Raw genomic sequence first — 22,446 nt, 5'->3', positions numbered from 1 at the left:
GCAGAAGTAAAGCTGTGAGTACCGGGCGTGAGTCGTGCTTCGCTAGCTCAGTTGGTAGAGCACTTGCCCGCGAAAGGCAAAGGTCCCGAGTTCGAGTCTCGGTCGGGCACACAGTTTTAATCTGCCAGGAAGTTTCATATCAGCGCACACTCCGCTGCAGAGTGAAAATCTCATTCTGGAAATATCTAAATTCGCTGTGCAAGAAAATGTTCAAGACCCAACCGTCTGCATAAAACTGATGCTTACGGTTTTCTGGGACGCATAAGGTCCAGTACTGGTACATTATGAGGAAAGGGGCACAACAATAAACAGTGTATGTTACAGTAATATACTTAGTGCAATTCGAAGCAAACGTCGAGGATTGCTGTCAAAAGGTGTTGTGTTGTTGCACGACAATGCCCGTCCGCATGCTGCTGCCCACACTGCTGAAACGCTCCAGAAACCCAGATGTGACGTATTGGATCATCCTCCATATAGTTCCGATCTTGCACCTTCTGACTATCACTTGTTTGTTCCACTCAAACAGGCATTAAGGAGCCGTCGATTTCCCTCGGACGAAGCAGTGAAAGAAGCGGTGCATTCCTGGCTCGCAGCTCAACCGAGAACTTCTTTTATGAGGGCATCAGTAAGCTTGTGCAACGATGGACCAAGTGCGTTGAAACGCAAGGAGACTATGTCGAAAAATGATGTTCTTGTAAGTCTCGTATTTGATTACAATAAAATTTTATAACTAATTTGCGGATAATAATTGATTTACCCTCGTACGTTGTAGAAGAAGCAAGAATGTTCCTGTGTGTAAGAGCCCGGAAACGATCTTTACAATTATATTTGAAATGTAAACTTTTTTATCGAGTTTCCATCAAGTTGTGCTCAGATTTTACCCATGGCCTACCTTCAGTACGTTACAGTTTGCTTACTGTCGTACCTGTTACATGAGGTGTTCTGCGTGTCTACCTCGCATTTGGTCATGTATACTGGAAAACAAACTTGAGGACAGTATGGAAGTAGAAGAGGAAATAAGTGAAAACGACATGAAAGATAATAATTTGAGTAAATGGAAACGAGACCTCTGGAATAGACGACATTCCCTCAGAATTATTGAGATCCTGGGGAGACATAATTGCTTGTTCGTGACAGAATTATTCACCTAGGGTGCGAAATGTATGACACACGGGAAATATCCTCAGATTTCAAGAAGAATGTAAAAATTCCAATCGCAAATAAGGAAGGTGCTGACCGATGTGAATAATACCGTATCCTAAATTTAACTAGTCATGTATGCAAAATATTGACATGAATTATTTACAGAAGAACGAAATAACTGGTGAAAGCCAACCTCGAGGAAAATAAGTTTGGTTTCCGGAGGAGTGTAGCAACATGTAAGGCAATACTGATCCCAGGACTTATCATAAATGATAGGTTGAATAAATACAAATTACAGCATTTGTAGATTGAGAGAAAACTTTTGATATTGTTGATTGGACTACACCCTTTATACTTTTGAAGGTAGCAAGGGGAGAAATGTTGTTTACAGCTTGTACAGAAACAAGATTGCAGTTATAACAGTCGAAGGACATGAAACGAGCCATAGCTGACAGGGTTGTAGCCCATCCGAGATGATGTTCAGTCCGTACATAGAGCAAGCTGTGAAGGAAATGGAGAAAATTGGTAAGGAAATTAAAGTTCAGGCAGAAAAAAAGGTTTAAATTTGCTAATGCCGTTCTAATTCTTTAAGAGACTCAAAAGGACTTGGAAGAGCAGTTAATGGAATGGATATTTTCTTGGAAAGCTTATAAAATGAAAACAACAACAAAATGGAAACAAGGCTAATAGAATGTAGTGGTAAATTATGCGATTCTGAAGGAAATAAATTAGGAAAAGACACTCTCAAAGTAGTCGATAAGTTTTGCTATTTGTTTAGTAAAAAAACTCATGATGGCCGAAGTAAAGAGGGTACAAAATGCAGACTGACAACAGTTCGAAAAGCATTTCTGAAAAAGAGAATTTTGTTAACATCTAATATCAGTTTAAGACTTCGAACGCAATTTCTGAAGGTATTTGCCTGAACTGAAGCTTCGTATGGATGTGGAATGTGGTCGATAAGTAATTCAGATGCGAAGAGAATAGAAACTTGAGAAATTGGTATTGTAGAAGAATGCTGAAGATTTGGTAGATACGTGGAATAGATAACGAAGACGTACTGAATTAAATGAGAGAAAAAAGAAATTTATGGCACAACTTGGCTAAAATAAGGGGTCGGTTGGTAGGACATATCCTGAGACAACAAGAAATCCTCATTATGACAATGTAGGGAAGTGTGTGTGTGTGTGTGTGTGTGTGTGTGTGTGTGTGTGTGGCGGGAAGGAGGTAAAATTGTAGGGGGAGGTTAAGGCTTGAATACAGTAAGCAGTTTGAAATGGGTGTAGGCTGCAGTATTTATGCGGAGATGAAGAGGTTTGCACAGGACAGAGTAGGATTGCATTCAACCAGCCTTCGGACTGAAGACCAGTACAACAACAAAGTCACCCATCTCTGCAGTAAGTTACGAAGTTTGTCAAACATCGTTGGACCATCTCGTAAATCGTGAGAAGGCTGTAATAGTCGCTACTCTTTTTCTTCAACCGTATGAAAGGGAGTGCCGTATACTTTACTCTTTAGATGCCCACAGTCGTAAAAATTCGTAAAGTGGAGATGAGGTGACCGTGGAGACCAAGGTTTAGATATCCATCTCGGATTATATTGGACCGTCTTATCGTCATCAGCAAAATCCTCCGGTGCCGCATCATACATGTAACACATTCCGTACTATGGGCCATGGGTGGAATTTGAGTCCTGGTAGATAGGGATGTAATCGGAATGTTTACATTTCAAATATATTCGTACTAACTAGGACAGCAATCCGTACTGAAGTCAATGGAGGCTCGTAGCCGGCCGCTGTGGTCGAGCGGTTCTAGGCGCCTGAGTCCGGAACCGCGCTGCTGCTACGGTCGCAGGTTCGAATCCTGCCTCGGGCATGGATATTTGTGATGTTCTTAGGTTAGTTAGGTTTAAGTAGTTCTAAGTCTAGGGGACGGATGACCTCAGACGTTTTTTTTAGGCTCGTAACCACACATCCGCAGTTATATCGCAAACGGCACATTTTTCGTGCTCATCTTAACGGGAACATTTTTGCTTCTACATTAATGAGCCAAAACAATATGACCACTTGCTTAATAGTTTGTTTGTCCGGTTTTGTAAGAAAGTGCATCACTGATCGTATGTATCAGGGATCCGACAGTTTGTTAGTGGGTTTGCCTAGGTATGTGACATTAGATGTTTACGCACAGGTCATGTAATTCGCGTCAATAACGGGCCGCAATGTGAGTTCACTATAATGCTCCTCAAACCACAGTAGCACGGTTCTGGCTCCGAGACACGGACAGTTATACTTCTGATAGATGACAGCGCCATCGAGGAAGACATCAAGCATGAATGGATGCAGGTGCTTCGCAGCTGTCAGCGTCTACTCGATTACTACCACAGGTCCCACGCAAGCGCAGGAAAATGTCTCACATAGCATAATACTGCTCCCATCAGCCTACGTTCGAGGCGCGCTGCTCGACCGAGCCGCCGTTCATTCACCTAGATGACGGCGGTTGTGGAGACGACCATCGACCTGGTGTAGCAAAAATATGATTCACCGGAAGAGTCGACATTTTTCCATTGATGGACGATGGAGTCCCGATCGTCTAGTGACCACTGAAATTGTAATTGACGATGTCGTCGGGTCAACATGTGAATACGTAGGGTTGACCTGCTGCGGAGCTCCACGTTCAACGGTGTGCTCCGAAATACTTGTGCGTGCACCCGCATTGAGTTCTTTCGACAGAGATGCGACAAAGCATCACCTATTCTCCTTAACAGAGCAGACAAGCCTCCGAATTTCACGTTCTGTGAAGAGTTGTGGACGTCCAACCATTTAGCGCTTAGTGATAGTTTCGCTGTCCTTTCTACCACTTTCCGTAGATGAAACTTCCTGGCATATTAAAACTATGTGCCGGACCGAGACTCGAAATCGGGGCCTTTGCCTTTCGCGGGCAAGTGCTCTACCAACTGAGCTATCCAAGCACGACTCACGCCCCGTCCTCACAGCTTTACTTCTGGAAACTTTCCGTAGATGCTGACGAAAGTAACACTTGAACATTAGATCAGCTTCGCCGTTTTAGAAATACTCTTTCACAGGCTCTGCTTAATATGCCCTTTTTCAAAGTCTGTTACCTCACTGTTATTTCCCCATTTGCAGCCCATATCTTCGCTAGGTTATCTCCCGCCCGTGTCTGCTCCACTTACATAATTTTGTTACCGTGTCACGTGCTCGCGATGCCACCAGGCGCCATCCAGCGTCTGGTGGACAATGATGATAATGTTTTGGCTCATTAGTGTATCAGCGTATGCTTTTATCCATGTGTGATTAATTGTGATACAAACTTAGAGAGAGAGAGAGAGAGAGAGAGAGAGAGAGAGAGAGAGAGAGAGAGCACTTGGAATTATATTACGGGCATTAGCCCGAGTTTCAAGGCGTAATTCTGTACCTAACTTTTCGTCTTCCAATCCTAGAGACATCATTAGAGGTTTTAACGACTCAAAAAAGCTCAGTAATACCGCCGTGAAAGCCTGCATTCTATGATTATCATACCAATTCGATAAATGAAAAGTTCAGGCGTTCAATTGTTTATCTATACAGGAAAGTACACTTCCACTAAGAAATCTACTGACGAATCCGTCTTGGGATCTGGTGCGACGTTTCTGACGAGTGTTCCATTCGTCATCTTCTAACGACATCTTCTTCAGAGGATGAGGAATGGAATACTCGTTGAAAATGCCGCATCAAGGCGGGACGTTACTCAGCTCTTAAACTCTATGCGTACAAGCGAGTAACAGCCGCTCGTGCTCGCAAAGTCATAAAACATTTCAATACACAGAAGGCGACATCGCAGCGATTATCACGTAGCCGTAGTGTATTGGAAAGCAACGATTATGGACGTAGTCGAAAGAAAGAAGGCAGGGTCTCATAATTGCATTTATGAATACATTTATAGAAGTAACAGAGGATTTCGGTCACAAACAGTGGTTAGTTTGCGGTTGCTGAAAAGAGTATTCGTGGCGCAGTTTGCGTTAAGAAGAGATTAAAGTTTCGTCCTCAAATCCTTGGCAAAACTTATCACACACTCGATACCATGCGAAGCTCTTCTTATTGCGAGGCGTGCTCATATTTCAGTGTATTTAGACGGCAGCATTCATGGCGGGCAAGTTGCTAGGGGGTGCGAACATGCCTACACAACCCGATTCTCCCACAACGATCGCTGCAAAGCAGCAGTGGTTTGGGAGCACAGTTCTACTGTAGCGCCCTCGATGCTAGTTCATAGCTTCACTGCCATAGAATGTATGACACCATTGATTCGTGTGTGCCTCTAAAAGACGCGAGGAAACGGCGCTGCGAGCTCGCGACAACAAATCGCTCGTGTACATCGAACCCTAGTCCTTGAAGAATTCGCCACTGTTTTTTTCTGTCATATAATGGTCAGCGTGTGAACGTTATTAACTCGTTGGACAATGCGAGGTTCTGCCATGCCTTCACACAGCTTTCCGCCCAACAGTTGGCGGAGACGGCTGGAAATTCAAAGCGGCCAGCGAAGTCCCACTACTGGAGTTATTTGCATATCTAGCAGGCAGCTGCCGCGCTGGCGGCCTACCTCTCCGCCTGCTCGTTCCTCTGCCGCCCGCAACTGCTACTGCTGGTGCTGCTGTTAACGACGTGCGCCATAAAAACGCTGCCACACATCACTCCGCAGTTATCCCTCCGCTTTTATTTTGCGCTGTTCACTTTGCTGCTGAAGGCACCTCGCAGCAAGTGTTTCAGTATACCAGCTGTGGCGAAGGCTTACTCCTGGAGCTCATTTTTACTGGAGGACATAATACTTTTAAGTCTAGAAAGGAACTGTTAAGTATCTTGAACGAACAATGAAGCAACTCAAAATTGGTATACTTTTTAAGAAGAAAGTTGTCTGATTCAGAGACGTTATTGGGTAGTTAACTAGTCATTCCACTGCTATTTGGTGGATCAGCTTCATAATTATAAATGATGACCATAATTTTGTAAATGTTCTGAAGTATTAATTTATTTCGCTGGCTGGTTTTCGGTTTGTTAGGACATCTTTGGACTCTGTCTCTCGTCGTCAGAGAAGGTATAATACTGGTGAACAACACTGAAAAAGATGTACCCATCGAGAGTGAGACACAAACACATAGCAACTGTCATCTTTGACAGTGCAGGGGTAATGTAAACAAAATGTTTAAGTTTTAAATGATCATAAAGGGAACTAACTAGAAAACATTAGCCCTAAACCTCAAAAGAAGCCGTGTGTGTGTGTGTGTGTGTGTGTGTGTGTGTGTGGGTGTTCAAAAATGGTTGAAATGGCTATGAGCTCTATGGGACTTAACATCTGAGGTCATCAGTCCCATAGAACTTAGAACTACTTAAACCTAACTAACCTAAGGACATCACATACATCCATGCCCGAGGCAGGATTCGAATCTGCGACCGCAGCGATCGCGCGGTTCCAGACTGAAGCGCCTAGAACCGCTCGGACACTACGGCTGTGTGTGTGTGTGTGTGTGTGTGTGTGTGTGTTTGTGTGTGTGTGTGTGTGTGTGTTGTGCGCGCTCGCGCACACGCTCATCACGAGTGCAAGTAAATATGATAAAACATAACTATTTAAATTAACCACGACAATAAAAATTAATGTAAAACAAGAGGACTGAAGAACAGCTTGAAGAGGTATTGCGCATGGAAGGTGATGCAGAAACAGAGTACCATTGAACAGGAAATGCCTGCAGTCAGTAACATTATTAGCATATTGCTCTTTGACCAGCTACTTACGGTTACCTTTATGGATGGCGTACATAAAGTCTAAGAACACTTCGAATTATTTATTCACAAGAACTAAACATTGTACAGATGTCATACATATTGCATTTTGAAGAGACTACTATGAAAGATTTTTTTTTACAAGCATGCGATATGTGAATCATGAGTGACCCGGTAGACGTCAATACGATAATCGAATTCTTGCCATACCCGTCCCAGCATGGCATCGCTGACTGTGGCAGTCGCTTGCCGTGTTCTCTCCCGGAGCTGTGCTACATCGCGTGGTAGAGGCGGTACGTACACCAGATCTTTATCGTGTCCCCACAGAAAAAAGTCACATGGAGTGAGATCTGGTGATATGTTTGCGACTGGCGGTGACTGTTGGCAAATTACCAAACTACGCTGTGGCGGTATAGATAAAAAAAAAAGCTTTTAGGGTTTGTCTTGAAAATGACATATGTATGATTCTGTACAGTGTTTGGTTCTTGTGCCATAAATAATTGAAAGTGTTCCCGGATTTTGTGTACACCCTATTAAGATAAAGAGGCAAGCATCAGTGTTGTTATTACTTGTCATGAAGCAATTTTGTTATCTGCGTACATCCGTACTTTCGTTACAAAAGGTGCTTCTTTGAAGACAGGAGTAGCCTCCCTTTTTCACCTACCGGCAAAACCTGTATCTCTGTCATTAGTAAAATTTTCTAATCGCTCACCAGTACTGTTGTTGTTGTTGTTGTTGTGGTCTTCAGTCCCAAGACTGGTTTGATGCAGCTCTCCATGCTACTCTATCCTGTGCAAGCTTCTTCACCTCCCAGTACCTACTGCAACCTACATCCTTCTGAATCTGCTTAGTGTATTCATCTCTTGGTCTCCCTCTACGATTTTTAACCTCCACGCTGCCCTCCAGTACCAAATTGGTGATCCCTTGATGCCTCAGGACATGTCCTACCAACCGATCCCTTCTTCTGGTCAAGTTGTGCCATAAACTCCTCTTCTCCCCAATTCTATTCAATACCTCCTCATTAGTTATGTGATCTATCCATCTAATCTTCAGCATTCTTCTGTAGCTCCACATTTCGAAAGCTTCTATTCTCTTCTTGTCCAAACTATTTATTGTCCATGTTTCACTTCCATACAAATATTTTCAGAAACGACTTCCTGACACTTAAATCTATACTCGGAGTTAACAAATTTCTCTTCTTCAGAAACGCTTTCTTTGCCATTACCAGTCTACATTTTATATCCTCTCTACTTCCACCATCATCAGTTATTTTGCTCACCAAATAGCAAAACTCCTTTAATACTCTAAGTGTCTCATTTCCTAATGTAATTCCCTCAGGATCACCCAACTTAATTCGACTACATTCCATTATCCTCGTTTTGCTTTTGTTGGTGTTCATCTTATATACTCCTTTCAAGACACTGTCCATTCCGTTCAACTGCTCTTCCAAGCCCTTTGCTGTCTCTGACAGAATTACAATGTCATCGGCGAACCTCAAAGTTTTTATTTCTTCTCCATGGATTTTAATACCTACTCCAAATTTTTCTTTTGTTTCCGTTACAGCTTGCTCAATATACAGATTGAATAACATCGGGGAGAGGCTACAACCCTGTCTCACTCCCTTCCCAACCACTGTTTCCCTTTCATGTCCCTCGACTCTTATAACTGCCATCTGGTTTCTGTACAAATTGTAAATAGCCTTTCGCTCCCTGTATTTTAACCCTGCCACCTTCAGAATTTGAAAGAGATTATTCCAGTCAACATCGTCAAAAGCTTTCTCTAAGTCTACAAATGCTACAAACGTAGGCTTGCCCTTCCTTAATCTAGCTTCTAAGATAAGTCGTAAGGTCAGTATTGCCTTACGTGTTCCTGTATTTCTACGGAATCCACACTGATCTTCCCCGAGATCGGCTTCTACTAGTTTTTCCACTCGTCTGTAAAGAATTCGTGTTAGTATTTTGCAGCTGTGGCTTATTAAACTGATAGTTCGGTAATTTTCACATCTGTCAACACTGGGTTTCTTTGGGATTGGAATTATTATATTCTTCTTTAAGTCTGAGGGTATTTCGCCTGTCTCATACATCTTGCTCACCAGATGGTAGAGTTTTGTCAGGACTGGCTCTCCCAAGGCAGTCAGTAGTTCCAATGGAATGTTGTCTACTCCGGGGGCCTTGTTTCTACTCAGGTCTTTCAGTGCTCTGTCAAACTCTTCACGATGTATTGTATCTCCCATTTCCTCTTCATCTACGTCCTCTTCCATTTTCATAATATTGTCCTCAAGTACCTCGCCCTTGTATAGACCCTCTATATACTCCTTCCACCTTTCTGCCTTCCCTTCTTTGCTTAGAACTGGGTTGCCATCTGAGCTCTTGATATTCATACACGTGGTTCTCTTCTCTCCAAAGGTCTCTTTAATTTTCCTGTAGGCAGTATCTATCTTACCCCTAGTGAGATAAGTTTCTACATCCTTACATTTGTCCTCTAGCCATCCCTGCTTAGCCATTTTGCACTTCCTGTCAATCTCATTTTTGAGACGTTTGTATTCCTTTTTGCCTGCTTCAGTTAGTGCGTTTTATATTTTCTCCTTTCATCAATTAAATTCAATATTTCTTCTGTTACCCAAGGATTTCTACTAGCCCTCGTCTTTTTACCTACTTGATCCTCTGCTGCCTTCACTACTTCATCCCTCAAAGCTACCCATTCTTCTTCCACTGTATTTCTTTCCCCCATTCCTGTCAATTGTTCCCTTATGCTCTCCCTGAAACTCCGTACAACCTCTGGCTTAGTCAGTTTATCCAGGTCCCATCTCCTTAAATTCCCACCTTTTTGCCGTTTCTTCAGTTTTAATCTATAGGTCATAACCAATAGATTGGGGTCAGAGTCCACATCTGCCCCTGGAAATGTCTTACAATTTAAAACCTGGTTCCTAAATCTCTGTCTTACCATTATATAATCTATCTGATACCTTTTAGTATGTCCAGGCTTCTTCCATGTATACAACCTTCTTTCATGATTCTTGAACCAAGTGTCAGCTATGATTAAGTTGTGCTGTGTGCAAAATTCTACCAGGCGGCTTCCTCTTTCATTTCTTAGCCCCAATCCATATCCACCTACTACGTTTCCTTCTCTCCCTTTTCCTACACTCGAATTCCAGTCACCCATGACTATTCAATTTTCGTCTCCCTTCACTATCTGAATAATTTCTTTTATTTCATCATGCATTTCTTCAATTTCTTCATCATCTGCAGAGCTAGTTAGCATATAAACTTGTACTACTGTAGTAGGTGTGGGCTTCGTATCTATCTTGACCATAATAATGCGTTCACTATGCTGTTTGTAGTAGCTTACCCGCATTCCTATTTTCCTATTCATTACTAAACCTACTCCTGCATTACCCCTATTTGATTTTGTGTTTATAACCCTGTAGTCACCTGACCAGAAGTCTTGTTCCTCCTGCCACCGAACTTCACTTTTTCCCACTATATCTAACTTTAACCTATCCATTTCCCTTTTTAAATTTTCTAACCTACCTGCCCGATTAAGCGATCTGACATTCCACGCTCCGATCCGTAGAACGCCAGTTTTCTTTCTCCTGATACCGACATCCTCTTGAGTAATCCCCGCCCGGAGATCCGAATGGGGGACTATTTTACCTCCGGAATATTTTACCCAAGAGGACGCCATCATCATTTGATCATACAGTAAAGCTGCATGCCCTCGGGAAAAATTACGGCCGTAGTTTCCCCTTGCTCTCAGCCGTTCGCAGTACCAGCACAGCAAGGCCGTCTTGGTTATTGTTACAAGGCCAGATCAGTCAATCATCCAGACTGTTGCCCTTGCAACTACTGAAAAGGCTGCTTCCCCTCTTCAGGAACCGCACGTTTGTCTGGCCTTTCAACAGATACCCCTCCATTGTGGTTGTACCTACGGTACGGCTATCTGTATCGCTGAGGCACGCAAGCCTCCCCACCAACAGCAAGGTCCATGGTTCATGGGGGGTACTACACATGATTTTAAAAGTAGGGAAGTAACTTTACTTTATAAAACCAGTAAGGCAGAGTTACAACAAGTTAAACCATATAATTACTTCCATAATACATTATGTCAAAATTTACGAAAACCTAATGAAAATCTTTTTAACGCTCCTATCGGCTACCGCCCACCACGAAAGCTGGACCGTCCACTAATGGGCGGCAGGTGCCAGGTTGGCTACCACTGTTATAAGACCTTCCTAAGTTATTCATGATATGCTCACATTGTATCCCTGCTTTGGTGCACAGACGAAAAATATATTCACCTTGTCTGAAGGCTGTTGTTTTATCCACATTTATTTATGGATGAAAACATGTACACAGTAATGGTTGAACTGTGTAAGCATTCACTTTAGCACGAACAACTGCTACAATTCCGCACTGCATTGATAATGACCTGACACAGGTCGAAATCTGATCTCCTTTGTTACTGTAAATGTCATATTAAAGCAACTTAATTCTACGACTGATTGCTGCTCTATCTAATCCGAAAACATACTTGTCTGTAGGCTATTGTTTATCTATCCAGGAAGAAAGTTTTTGTCGGACTTGCGATATGAGCATTTTAAGAATAACTTGGCAGGTCTTACAAGAAATGTATTTCCCCCTTATACAACGAAAATACAGATGTGTCGCGAAAAGAAAAATGTATTAATGAAGTGTAATAGCAACACCAATACTTGTCTGTTTCGCTTAATATTAAGCTAAGTATATGTGTAATGCATCAGAATATTTGACCAGTGCCAAAAGAGGTTCGCATGTATAAATCAAAGCAAGTAGCAACTTATGTTTTTTCCACAGCAGATGATGGTGTAGCTTCCTTCATGAAATACTGACGAGAATTAAAATATTAAATCAGAAATTTATGAAGTAACTTGATGAGCTATCTAGTCTGAGCCCACACAAAAAGTTCGTCTTTAATAATTTATGGAGAGAGCTTAATATAGCAACATTTTTAATAATTTTTTCACATTAGTACCTAATATGAAGGACAACGTTAGTGTTAGACTAGAAATAGTCTTCCTGACTGATTATAAAATACACTAATTTAAAAATCTCATTCTGAAATTTGTGCTTTACGAGCACTTCGCACGGGCTGACACGTCTCGCTGGGCAAGAAATCAATATATCTTGATCACTGTCCAGTAGTTCGGTATTTGGTACAGGTAGCTTCATCCCGACGCAGTGCTCAGAGGAGATTTGCCATGGTACATATAACTTACTGTGCTTTTCTCCTGAAATAGCAATCACTCTGTCACACGTTGACGACACTTTGCCTCGACAAAGAATTCGCTGAGTATCAGAAGATGGCACATTTGTTGAGAGGTCCCCTTTCCAGGTCTCCATGTCCCCGAAGAGCATCAACTGCAGAGTCCCGTTCACGGTAGTGTCCCTTTAAGTGTTTTATTACATGCGAAAGAAGGCAGAGAGGCTTCTCAAGGAACTATGAAACGACATACAACACATGTAGACCGACTGTTAAAAGGCTATTGGTAAAGGTCGCGAACATTCCGTTTACTGTCGCAGGGAGCTGTAACAGACTTCTGAGGCTACATGGGGAACCTGATGAGCAATTGTGTAAGAATTAAGAAAGGAGGGTTGTTTTACACTTCCGCTAACTCAACTTTTACTTCGTTCGCCTTGTGTTCCTTTCGTTACAAACTAAATACCTGTTTTACATATAAACTTACCAGAATAATAAATTTTGTTATTTCACCAGCTAACAAAAAATTATCAGATGTAATCGTCGTGACATGATAACTGGGCTGTTGACATCTTGCCGACTATCTGCTGTTTGGTTTGTGTCTCCGGCAGCGTGTTGTTGTGAGTCAGTGGAGGCGCGACCTTCAGCGTCCACTCCACATGGCGCCCGCTCCCCTGTTTATTTGGTAAGTCGTGTAACACGCTCCGGTCTACAGCCCACAGCTCGTTTTATGTCGTAGCGTAGCGCCTCTCAGCCCATAAAGCTACGACTTGATGGTAAACTCGCAGTCTGAGTGAATCATCACCATCATCAGTAGCAACAGATGCTGTACGCCGCCGCCGCCGCTAGCTGCGGGAAACCAAACCATTTCGTCATTGCATACCGCAAGTGGTTCAACCTCGTGCTGACGAGCTTACAGCTTCGCCTGAGGCAGCGATAGTCTTGCTGTTTCTTGCATGGAATAATTGTCATCCTTTGCTTCTGCATGGCCGTCTCGTCGGAAATGCACTACGGCTTCCATTTCACAGCTGAAAGATGATATCGGAACGAAGCAGGAAAGAAGTTGACAGACATTTCACTAGGCGCAACGGCTTGTGCTTTGTTCTGTCCTTAGTTATTTTCTCCGTTTCTATTCAAGAATAATTTTATTGGCGCGTCCTCAGCTGACAGAGTATTGCAGTGCAATATCAGTTTGGCTGTGATGTCGGATTCCTGCCCGACGACTCGCCCGATTTCAGGAATGATTGCTTCAGTACGGGGCTACGACCCCGAAACAAGCTGCAAAGATTGGAAGATAAGTAAATAAAGTAAAAACAGCGTAACTGTGGAACATTTCCAAAACAAACATTTAAGATTTCATCATGCGAGTACGTCTTGTCGACTTTCATTTCGTGGTACAATCTAACGCTGTTGCGGAATGCACAGTTCACTCATATGAATGAGAGCATCGTTGCTTTAGAAGATGCTATGCAAGGCAAGGCAGATTTCCGTGGCGGAAGGAAAAGGAAACGTGACATAGACAACTCTGACAAATACGGAAGAGTCTTTGAAAATCGATGTCTGCATGGCAGAACATCTTTACGGAATTTACAGATACTTCACTATGTATGTTCTGAGGCGCTTTTTTTCTGAAAGACTTGTCGAAAATGAAGGCTCAGAATTATAATGTAAAAGCGAGGAAAAAAGTCTACATCTTTATGGGTCCAAAAATAAGTTTACAATTTGTGAGACTGTCATTCGTAGTACTCCAGTCGATGCAGCTGCTTATTACGTTCATGATTTTTAGCAGTGGTTCACAACACCTCACACAGTGCTAACGTCCCGTCCTAGTACATGATCAAACTTGTTTGTCGAACTTGTTTGCTCGTATCTACCTACGGATTTGTCAGACAAGCCCGTACGCGATCCAACAAGTTTGGTAATTTAACATCATTTTTGTTGCAGACGCTGTTCGCGTATACCGTATTTCGACACTGGAAATGATTACAAATGCGGAGAAAGCGTTTTAATATTGATACTATCTTTTTCGGAAAATCACCCAAAAAAATGAACACGACAATGGCTCAGCCTTCTAGTGACACCAGTGGAAACCTGAAGAAGATGATAGCAGAGACGAATCGAAACGTCGAGCACTGGAAAAGAGAAATTTGACGCAGCCTAAGGGCTCGCAACATTTTACCATAAATGGCACCGGCAGCGGAAGTCCGCAGGTTAGCGTGATAACTTTTTGTTCTGAGCAATTACGTCGGTAAGTAACGTGTAAATTGTAACTGTTAAAAACTGAACGTACATACGTCGCCTCAAAACTAAGACTCTCCTCTTCATTACGACGACACCCGCCGTGCCCGGATAGTGCGACCTGCGCTGACGGGACGAGAGAATACGTTATCGGCCGGCGTGACGTCAGCGGGCGGTTATTGTCCACTATCTGTGGCGTCGAAAGCGCCGTGAGAGAGGCGCCCGCACGATAAGCGCGCCAGTCGCAAATGTCCGCCCCCGGGCTGCCTGCCACCGCTGCTCACCTTACCTCTGCTCGCTTCTCCCAGCGTTCGGTTCGCGATGGCTTCCCGCCCTAGCGACCGCCCCGCTCGCCCCGCTAAGAGGTAGCGGCAACACCCTGCGATGGACGTGCTAGTCAGGACCGAGTGCGCCTTTTCGTGGCCGGACACCACCAGTTGCGAGAGGACGGATGCGAAAGGACGGCGCGCCGCGATCGCGGCGGCGCCTGCGCTCTGGGAGTGCGAAAACACGCTCTGCTTCCCCGATCTGGCGGCGCAGGTAAGTTGCTCCGTCCAGCGGCTTAACACGTTTAGGGAACAGCCGAAGCAAAACAGTACTGCAGGGAGTGATACAGAAACCTAAACAAATAGTGAACCTTCCGAGCTGTCACTATAAAGTTCTCCGGTTTTCGAGCGAAGGATGTACAACTACAAGTATATTTCGCAAACCAGTGTTCAGTGCTCGGCGTAGGATACACCTAACAATATGTTTTACGAGCTGCGACATAGTCGCGAACAAAGACAGTAGTGCACAATTCACATAATTTCTTTTTTCATGTCCATTCAGTGATCACAAACAAATCGTCGGCAGGCTATCGATTTCGACCCACCTTCCTCAGACCTTTGAGGAAAAGAAATCAAATCCAACTGCTGGACACACTTCAGTTTATAACCAATTAGTTATAAAACTATGAAATAAACGGACGGAAAAAAGATGGCAACACAAAAAATAGTCATGGAATTGCAGAAATACATTTGTCTAGGTAACGTATTCAAGAGATTAACATTGCAAGATCACGAGTTAATGTAAACGCGAGATACGCAGTTGCAAACGTAAAATTTCGTACATTAATAACCGACGTGACTACCAGAATGTTGAATGCAAGCAGGCAGACGTGTGTGCATTGTGTTTTACATGTGCCCTATGTTAGGTTGTTGGATGGAGTTCCATGCCGCTGGAGTTGTCGTCCGATGATACCCCACATGTACTCGATTGGAGACATCTGCCGATCGAGCAGGCCAAGGCACCATATCTACACTCTGTCGAGCACGTTGAGTTACAACAACGATATATGGGCGAGCGTTATCCTGTTACAGAACACCCCCTGGAATCTTGTTCATGAATTGCAGCACAACAGATAGTCACCTGATTGACGTACAAATTTGCAGTCAGGGTGCGAGAGAAAACCACGAGAGTGCCCCTGCTGTCATAAGGAGTTTCATCCGAGACCATGACTTCAGGTGTAGGTCCAGTGTTGGTAGCATGCAGACGGTTTGGCTGCAGGTCCTTTACTGGCCTCCTCGTAAACAACACACGGCCAACACTGGCACCGAGGCAGATCCAGCTTTCATCAGAAAACACAATACACCATCCTTCCCTCCAGCGAGATCTCGCTTGACACCACTGAAGTCGCAAACGGCAGTGGTTAAGTGGAATGCACGCTAGAGGGCTAATGTGACAGTTCGTTGTGTTAGTGTGGTGCCACCTGCTCCTCATTACCACATATGCAGTACGATGCGCCGGTGCCATACGCCGAACACTACGGTCTTCCGTCTCGGTAGTGCCACATCATAGCCGTCCGGATCCCGGTCTTCTTGCCACCATACATTCTCGTCACCACAGTAGCCAGCAATAATGTACAGTGGCAACATTCGTGCCAAGTCTTTCTGATCTAGCTTCTCGTACCCCTGTTACACGACATTGCTCAAACTCATCGAGGTGTTGATAATGGCGTCTTTGTCGCCTTAAAGGCTTTGTTGTCTAAATCAACTCACCTCGTCCAGTCTCAAAGATAATGAACGCTCATGACCGTTACAGCGTGTATTCAAAGCAACCCTGATTTACATCCTCATAGTGGCGCTACTAAAGTCACACTTAATGCGATTGGCGTTAAATCGGAACAGACGTCACGTTGCAAATACAGATACACACCTGCCGACTTTCGGTTATGTCGCATAACTCCTTCTTGGTGTTGCAATTTTTTCCGTTATTGTACACATAATAATAATAATTTATTCTTTACAACATGTAAACTGTCTAGCATTTGTATTTGGTTTTCCTTTACGTGACACATCAGAAGATGGCCATTATTTACCGAAATCGTTAGTTTTGACGACAGTGTGTTAGTGATCATTACTAGAATTAAAGAAGGAAATCCGTACCAATATTATAGATTCTGTTTCCTACTCCATTCGCACACTTAACGACGGACAAGTGACTGTCTGTATGCCTGTGCACGCGCGGAAATCTCTTATCTTATTCTGTTGATCCCTGGCGGGATATACCTTGGAGGCAGCAGCTTGGCCACAGTCTTTATCTGATACAGTCTCTCTAAATTTACCCATCAGAGTTTCGCGAGAACAACGTCCTCTCTCTTTCAAGAATTCTCTCTTAATTTCCCCTTGCACTTATGCTAAATTTTCATGGACTATTAACGACCTGTACTGATCCTAGCAGCTCGTCTCCGAATTCGTGTACGACGTGACGTGCCCAGGACGTTCACCACTATTCTTGTAGCGGGATACTAGATCGTCCTCTTTCTAAATGTTTCTACATTTAAAGAGAACTGCAGTTCTTTAAGATCGCCCAACAGCAGCGATAATTTCTTAGTCCTGCTGTTCCTGCTTGCTAAACTATTAATATATATTGACAACATTACGCCCATTACGTTTCCTTTTATGTACCCGTAATGTTACTATCATTTTTGCCTAGCTTTCGCCGTCCATTATCACGTACTGTGTTTTTATAAGTCGTAAAGGCGCGACTCTTCCAAAATGTCCTCCCTCAGCTTTAGCATATGATGGGAAAGAATTTCATCAAAAATCGCTCCCTTTTAGCTACTCCACATGACCGGAAACGCAGCACTTTTATAGTATAAAATCGTTTTTGTTGATAGACCGCATCATTCATCAGTTAGTCGCCATGAAGAGGACTGCTGCGGAGACGGTCGGTGGTTGAGTTAGTGTTCTGTAATGACGCAACAACCAAAATGATTATATTTACATTGATGCTGAGTGCGAAAGCCTACGAACGTAAACTTCGTATTAATTCATCTCGCTGCAATAATTTCAACAGCATGCCTATCTTCTATACTAATCACGTGACGGTGATGCTTCCTAACCATAATTTCTGCAGGAGAGTCACCTAATGGCTTCCTCACATTCGGTGTTTTGTAGTCAGAGTCCCACTCGATCCAAGCATCTTTCCTGACTTTGGGAGAATGTGCCTTCTACTGTTGGCAGTGTTTCGTGTTTGTTAAATTTGATTCCGATTTAGATTGCACATGAAAAATTGTTGTCTCTGTGTTTAGGTGACCGACTCTGTTGTCAAGACACAGGAAAGGAGTCGTGTTCTGACTCCCGAGAGAGGGTTCGCAAATGTGTAAGATACTAGGCTTGTATTCGGAAGGATTTGCGGTGTAAAGTCGCGTCCTCCCCATCACGATTCAGCTTCGCCGTTACTCTTACTTCTTGTGAATGCTGGGATGGTTTCTTAATAGTCACTTGTTCGATTCCTTTCCTTGTCCTTACCGAATCCATCTTTACTGACGACTAGATCGACTACAGACCATTAAACTCTAACCTTCCTTCCGCCCTTCTCGCAATGGGACCAGGCACTGTTGAACGCTGCAATGTTCAAACCAGCTATCTGTTTGCTCCCTGCCTTTCTTTTCTTTTCTTTACTTTACCTATGATACTTTCCTGTACTACAGGAGGAAGTAGTCCGTTCTTTCCTTGAGCAACATACGTACTGAGCCCGACGCTAGTAATGGATTCCACAGGCCACGTAAGTGAGAAACCTGAGTGATTTTGAATTAGAGATGGGCTGTTTTGTCTTACTTCCTTGAAAACATCGCAGAAAGCCGCTCTGAACTTCTCCGTTGTAACACTGTGGCACTTACTGTTGTCCTGTATACAAGGACATACCTTTAGCTTTTTTTTATAATGAATATTATCCAAACGCGCCAATATTAGATAAACATATTCCAATTTTTGCTTATATTCACCAAAGGCCAGTACTGACACCCCTGTACAACTGCCAGTGAAATAAGTTCGCTGCAGAGGCAACACGTGGTCAGCAACAAGATAACAAAGGCCACGCCTAAATCTCGCAAGTGAACAAAGTTACGGTACCTTTTCTGATTCAAGGGCAAAAATATCGAACTGAAACAACTGTACTGTATCGTAATATTATGGCAAATCGCAAAAAAAACAAGGACCCACCACTGAGGAATTATCCGATTGGGTCGGAAATCGGTAGATACGACGTACATGTGCAGACAAATAAATGGGATGCAGCGGTGGGATATCAACCTGAGTGTCGCCAAAGCCGGCCGTACTGCGCGACAGCCAGTAGTGATGGTCTAGGGCGCCATTTCTTTTCATAACAGAACCCCTTTGGTTGTCATCTGCGGCACTCTTACGGCACAGCGGTACGTCGAAGATATTTTACGCTCGTTTTGTTGCCCTTGACGGCAAGTCTGCCTGAGCTTACATGTCAGCAACATCATGCCTGCCACACACGGCGAGAGGGACATCCAACAACTTCGTCAATCAATACCGATTAACTGCTTGGATAATGGCGAGAGGCGAGCCAACGCGTTTTGACTTGCTCAATTTGTGAAGCTGTTCCTCTTGAATAAATCATCCAATTTTTCTGAAATTGTGCATTGTTTGTCCGTACGTGTACGTGTCGTCTACCGATTTCTCTCCCATTCGGATAATTCCTTCGTGTGCGGCGTTTCTTTCTTCTTTTTTTTTCAGTGTCTCTTGTGCATGGAAAACTAGGCTGGCGATTCTTTTGTGTACAATAAGTTGTACAATAATAATTTGCTTTTGTCATAATTGCGAAAGCGTCATCAGTACAATATAACTAAACCAACTACCTAGTTGTTGAGAGTCACACACGTGAAAGAAAGGGTGGGTCCCAACTCTAGCAATAAATATTCAGAGCTAGTTCAAGAGTGTTTTCGCACAAGGATCTCCTCGTGATCTCTATTAAAGTACCTCAGTTACATTTTTGTCTCAGTCATGGACATGCGTATCTAAGTTTAGAAACTTTTATTCTGTGTTTTATAAATTATTGTTATCTGTTCGTGTACACTGTACATGATGACGTGCTTGTGTAGAAATCAAGACGGGAAGTAGATTAGCTCTTAACGGCGACGCGAAACTGACTAGCGACAGAGAGCAAGCTTCGAAAAACGTTCGACTTTGTACCACGTCGTTGACTGATAACATAAGATGCGATCATACGTAAAATCTTCACGTATATATCGTTGATTGGATGAGTGTGTGACTAATAGAACACAGTACATGTACTCGACGGCGAATGTTCAACGTAGCCGAAAGTAACGTCAGGGGTGCTCCAAAGAAACTTAATAGGACCTGTAATGCTCTCAGTATACAAAACGACAGTATATAAAAACGATTTATCAGACTCGGTCAGCACCAATATCGGATGGTTCACTGACGATGCTGTTATATACAGGAATGTTTCGTTGTTGAAGGATCATAGGGAAATGCAGGAAGACGAAGAAAAACATTACGCTTGGTGTAGTGAATGACAGCCCTCTTTAAATGTCGATAAACGAACGATAATTCCTACGAAAAAGAGAAAGAAGCCGATAGTATCCCGTTACAAGTTTAGTGACGAAAGTCTGGACCATGTCACATTGTTTAAATAACAAGAAGTGATATGAAAAGATATGAGGACGTAATGTCAGTCTTAGACAAGGTTAAGTTCCATCTCCATGTTTCTCAGTTCTGGCCACATGCTCCGCCTCTAAAGTCCACAACGTCGATGCTGCGTTTGATTGCAACGGCAGTTCAATGGTTGAGTTTCTGATAAGAGATTAGGGCTGTGCCATCGTTTCACAAAACAATAAAAAACATAGCCAAAATTAACAAAATAAAGTGTTGGTTAAGATATTTAAAAAGGTATTGATTGTGTAGCAGCAGTATTAAAAAATACTTTTGGCCACTAAAATTACAACATTATGAATGCGACGTGCAGGAAACGTTTACATGCTTGGATATGAAGTAACTAGCATTTCAGCAGAACTGCACAAAGGAGGCAGGAGTAAAAGCTGTCTACATTCTGTACATAAGAAAAGATTACGCTGCGGATTTGTCACTAACAAATCGCATTTGACTATTGGTTGTTGGGAGGACATCTTTTTATGACTCGTGTCGGGAGGAGAAATCTCTACCAGCACTTGGAATTTGACAGCTGCAGGATCGTGGGCTAGAGACACTACAGTTTATCGCTACGTGATCTTGCATCTTATGTTGGTTGGGACCTCACGATTGTAAGATGATGATCGATGATTTCAGGACGTCTTTGACATCTCGGTGTCGTTATCTTCCAAGAAGTTAACGCAAGACATTATGTTGCCAGTGCTGTCCTCCCGTGCCTCAGGATAGTCGGTGTTGGACTGTTGCCCTGCCCAGCGAGTTCTCCAGATGTATCAGCCAGTTTGTGAGTTGCCAAGACGATTGATGGACTACGGTTTAGATTTGAAGCAGCGTCCAGTGACGTACAGCATCTGTTATTCAAGCTCAGTTCGAGACTTAAGCCCAACCGAATTACAGCCGTTGCTGGAGCCAGAGAGGGCAGCTCTCTACTAAATTTTGCACCCTGTGTGCCCCCATATCACTTAACAAATTTAATCGTGTATTCTTCCTGCTATGCTTTATACGCACGGTTTGTCAAATTTCATTTTTTGGTATCCTTTTTATCCTTCTTGAGGTTGCCTATTTAATGACCAGCAGCATATAATTCTTTTAACGAGATAAGATGAAACATTGGCGGTTACCATTTCTAACGTCACTTATATATTTTTCTTTTCCCTCTTTTTCTTCCACAGCTGTCATCAAAAGCGGGCCAACATAAATTTTCTCTGGAAAAAATGAGAATATGAAAAGATAACAAACGGAATAAACTGTAAAACGATTTAGAAAAGATATCTGTATGGTACGAAAATTGGCAATTGACCCTAAATAATGAAAAGTGTGGGGCCATCCACATCAGTGCTAAAAGGAATCCATTAAACTTCGGTTACATGACAAATCAATCTTATCTAAAGACTGTAAATTCAACTAAATACCTAGTACTTACTTACAAGTACTAACAACTTAAATTGGAAAAAACACATAAAATGTTATAGAGAAGGCGAACAACTTAAATTGGAAAAAACAAATAAAAATGTTGTGGAGAAGGCGAACCAAAGATTTTGTGTTATTGGCAGAATACTTAGATGATGGAACAGACCTACTAACGAGACTGTCTACACTACGCTTGCCCGTCCTCCTTTGGAGTACTGCTTCGCGGTGTGGGATCCTTACCAGGTAGAATTAACGGAGTACATTGAGAAATTTCAAAGAAGGACAGCACGTTTTCTTTTATCGAGAAATAGGGGAGTGAGAGTCACAGACATGATACCGGATTTCGGGTAGATATCATTGAAACAAAGAAGGACAGCACGTTTTCTTTTATCGAGAAATAGGGGAGTGAGAGTCACAGACATGATACCGGATTTCGGGTAGATATCATTGAAACAAAGTCGTTTCACGTTGCGGCGGGATCTTCTCACGAAATTTCGATCGCCAACTTTCTCCTCCGAATGCGAAAATATTTTGTTGACGTCGACCTACACAGGGAGAAATGATCATAATAAAATAAGGGAAATCAGAGCTCGCCCGGAAAGACACAGGTGTTCGTTTTTCCCTCGCACCTTTCGAGAATGGAATAATAGAGTACTATTGTGGAGGTGATTCGATGAACCCACTGCCGGGCACTTAATT

The 22,446-nt window shown here is 43.0% G+C and overlaps 1 protein-coding gene across 3 annotated transcripts in view; it reads left to right on the top strand.

The window, feature by feature from the left end:
• The window catches only part of LOC126350038 (inositol-trisphosphate 3-kinase homolog), a 458,593-nt gene that overhangs the window by 328,118 nt on the left and 108,029 nt on the right, over positions 1 to 22,446 (top strand). Inside the window, exon 1 of one of the 3 annotated variants that reach the window (XM_050002481.1) lies at positions 14,496 to 14,920. The exons of the other annotated variants lie outside the window; for them this stretch is intronic. Within the exon in view, the coding sequence (XP_049858438.1) occupies positions 14,765 to 14,920 (156 nt within the window). The 5' untranslated portion in view covers positions 14,496 to 14,764. Of the gene's footprint in view, positions 1 to 14,495; positions 14,921 to 22,446 lie in introns of those variants that run through there. 3 annotated transcript variants of the gene reach the window in all.

The sequence above is a fragment of the Schistocerca gregaria genome, chromosome 1, assembly GCF_023897955.1.
Source record: "Schistocerca gregaria isolate iqSchGreg1 chromosome 1, iqSchGreg1.2, whole genome shotgun sequence".
Classification (NCBI taxonomy): Eukaryota; Metazoa; Arthropoda; class Insecta; order Orthoptera; family Acrididae; genus Schistocerca; species Schistocerca gregaria.
Note: the sequence above shows the minus strand (reverse complement) of the source record. Positions and strands in the feature narration are given on the sequence as shown.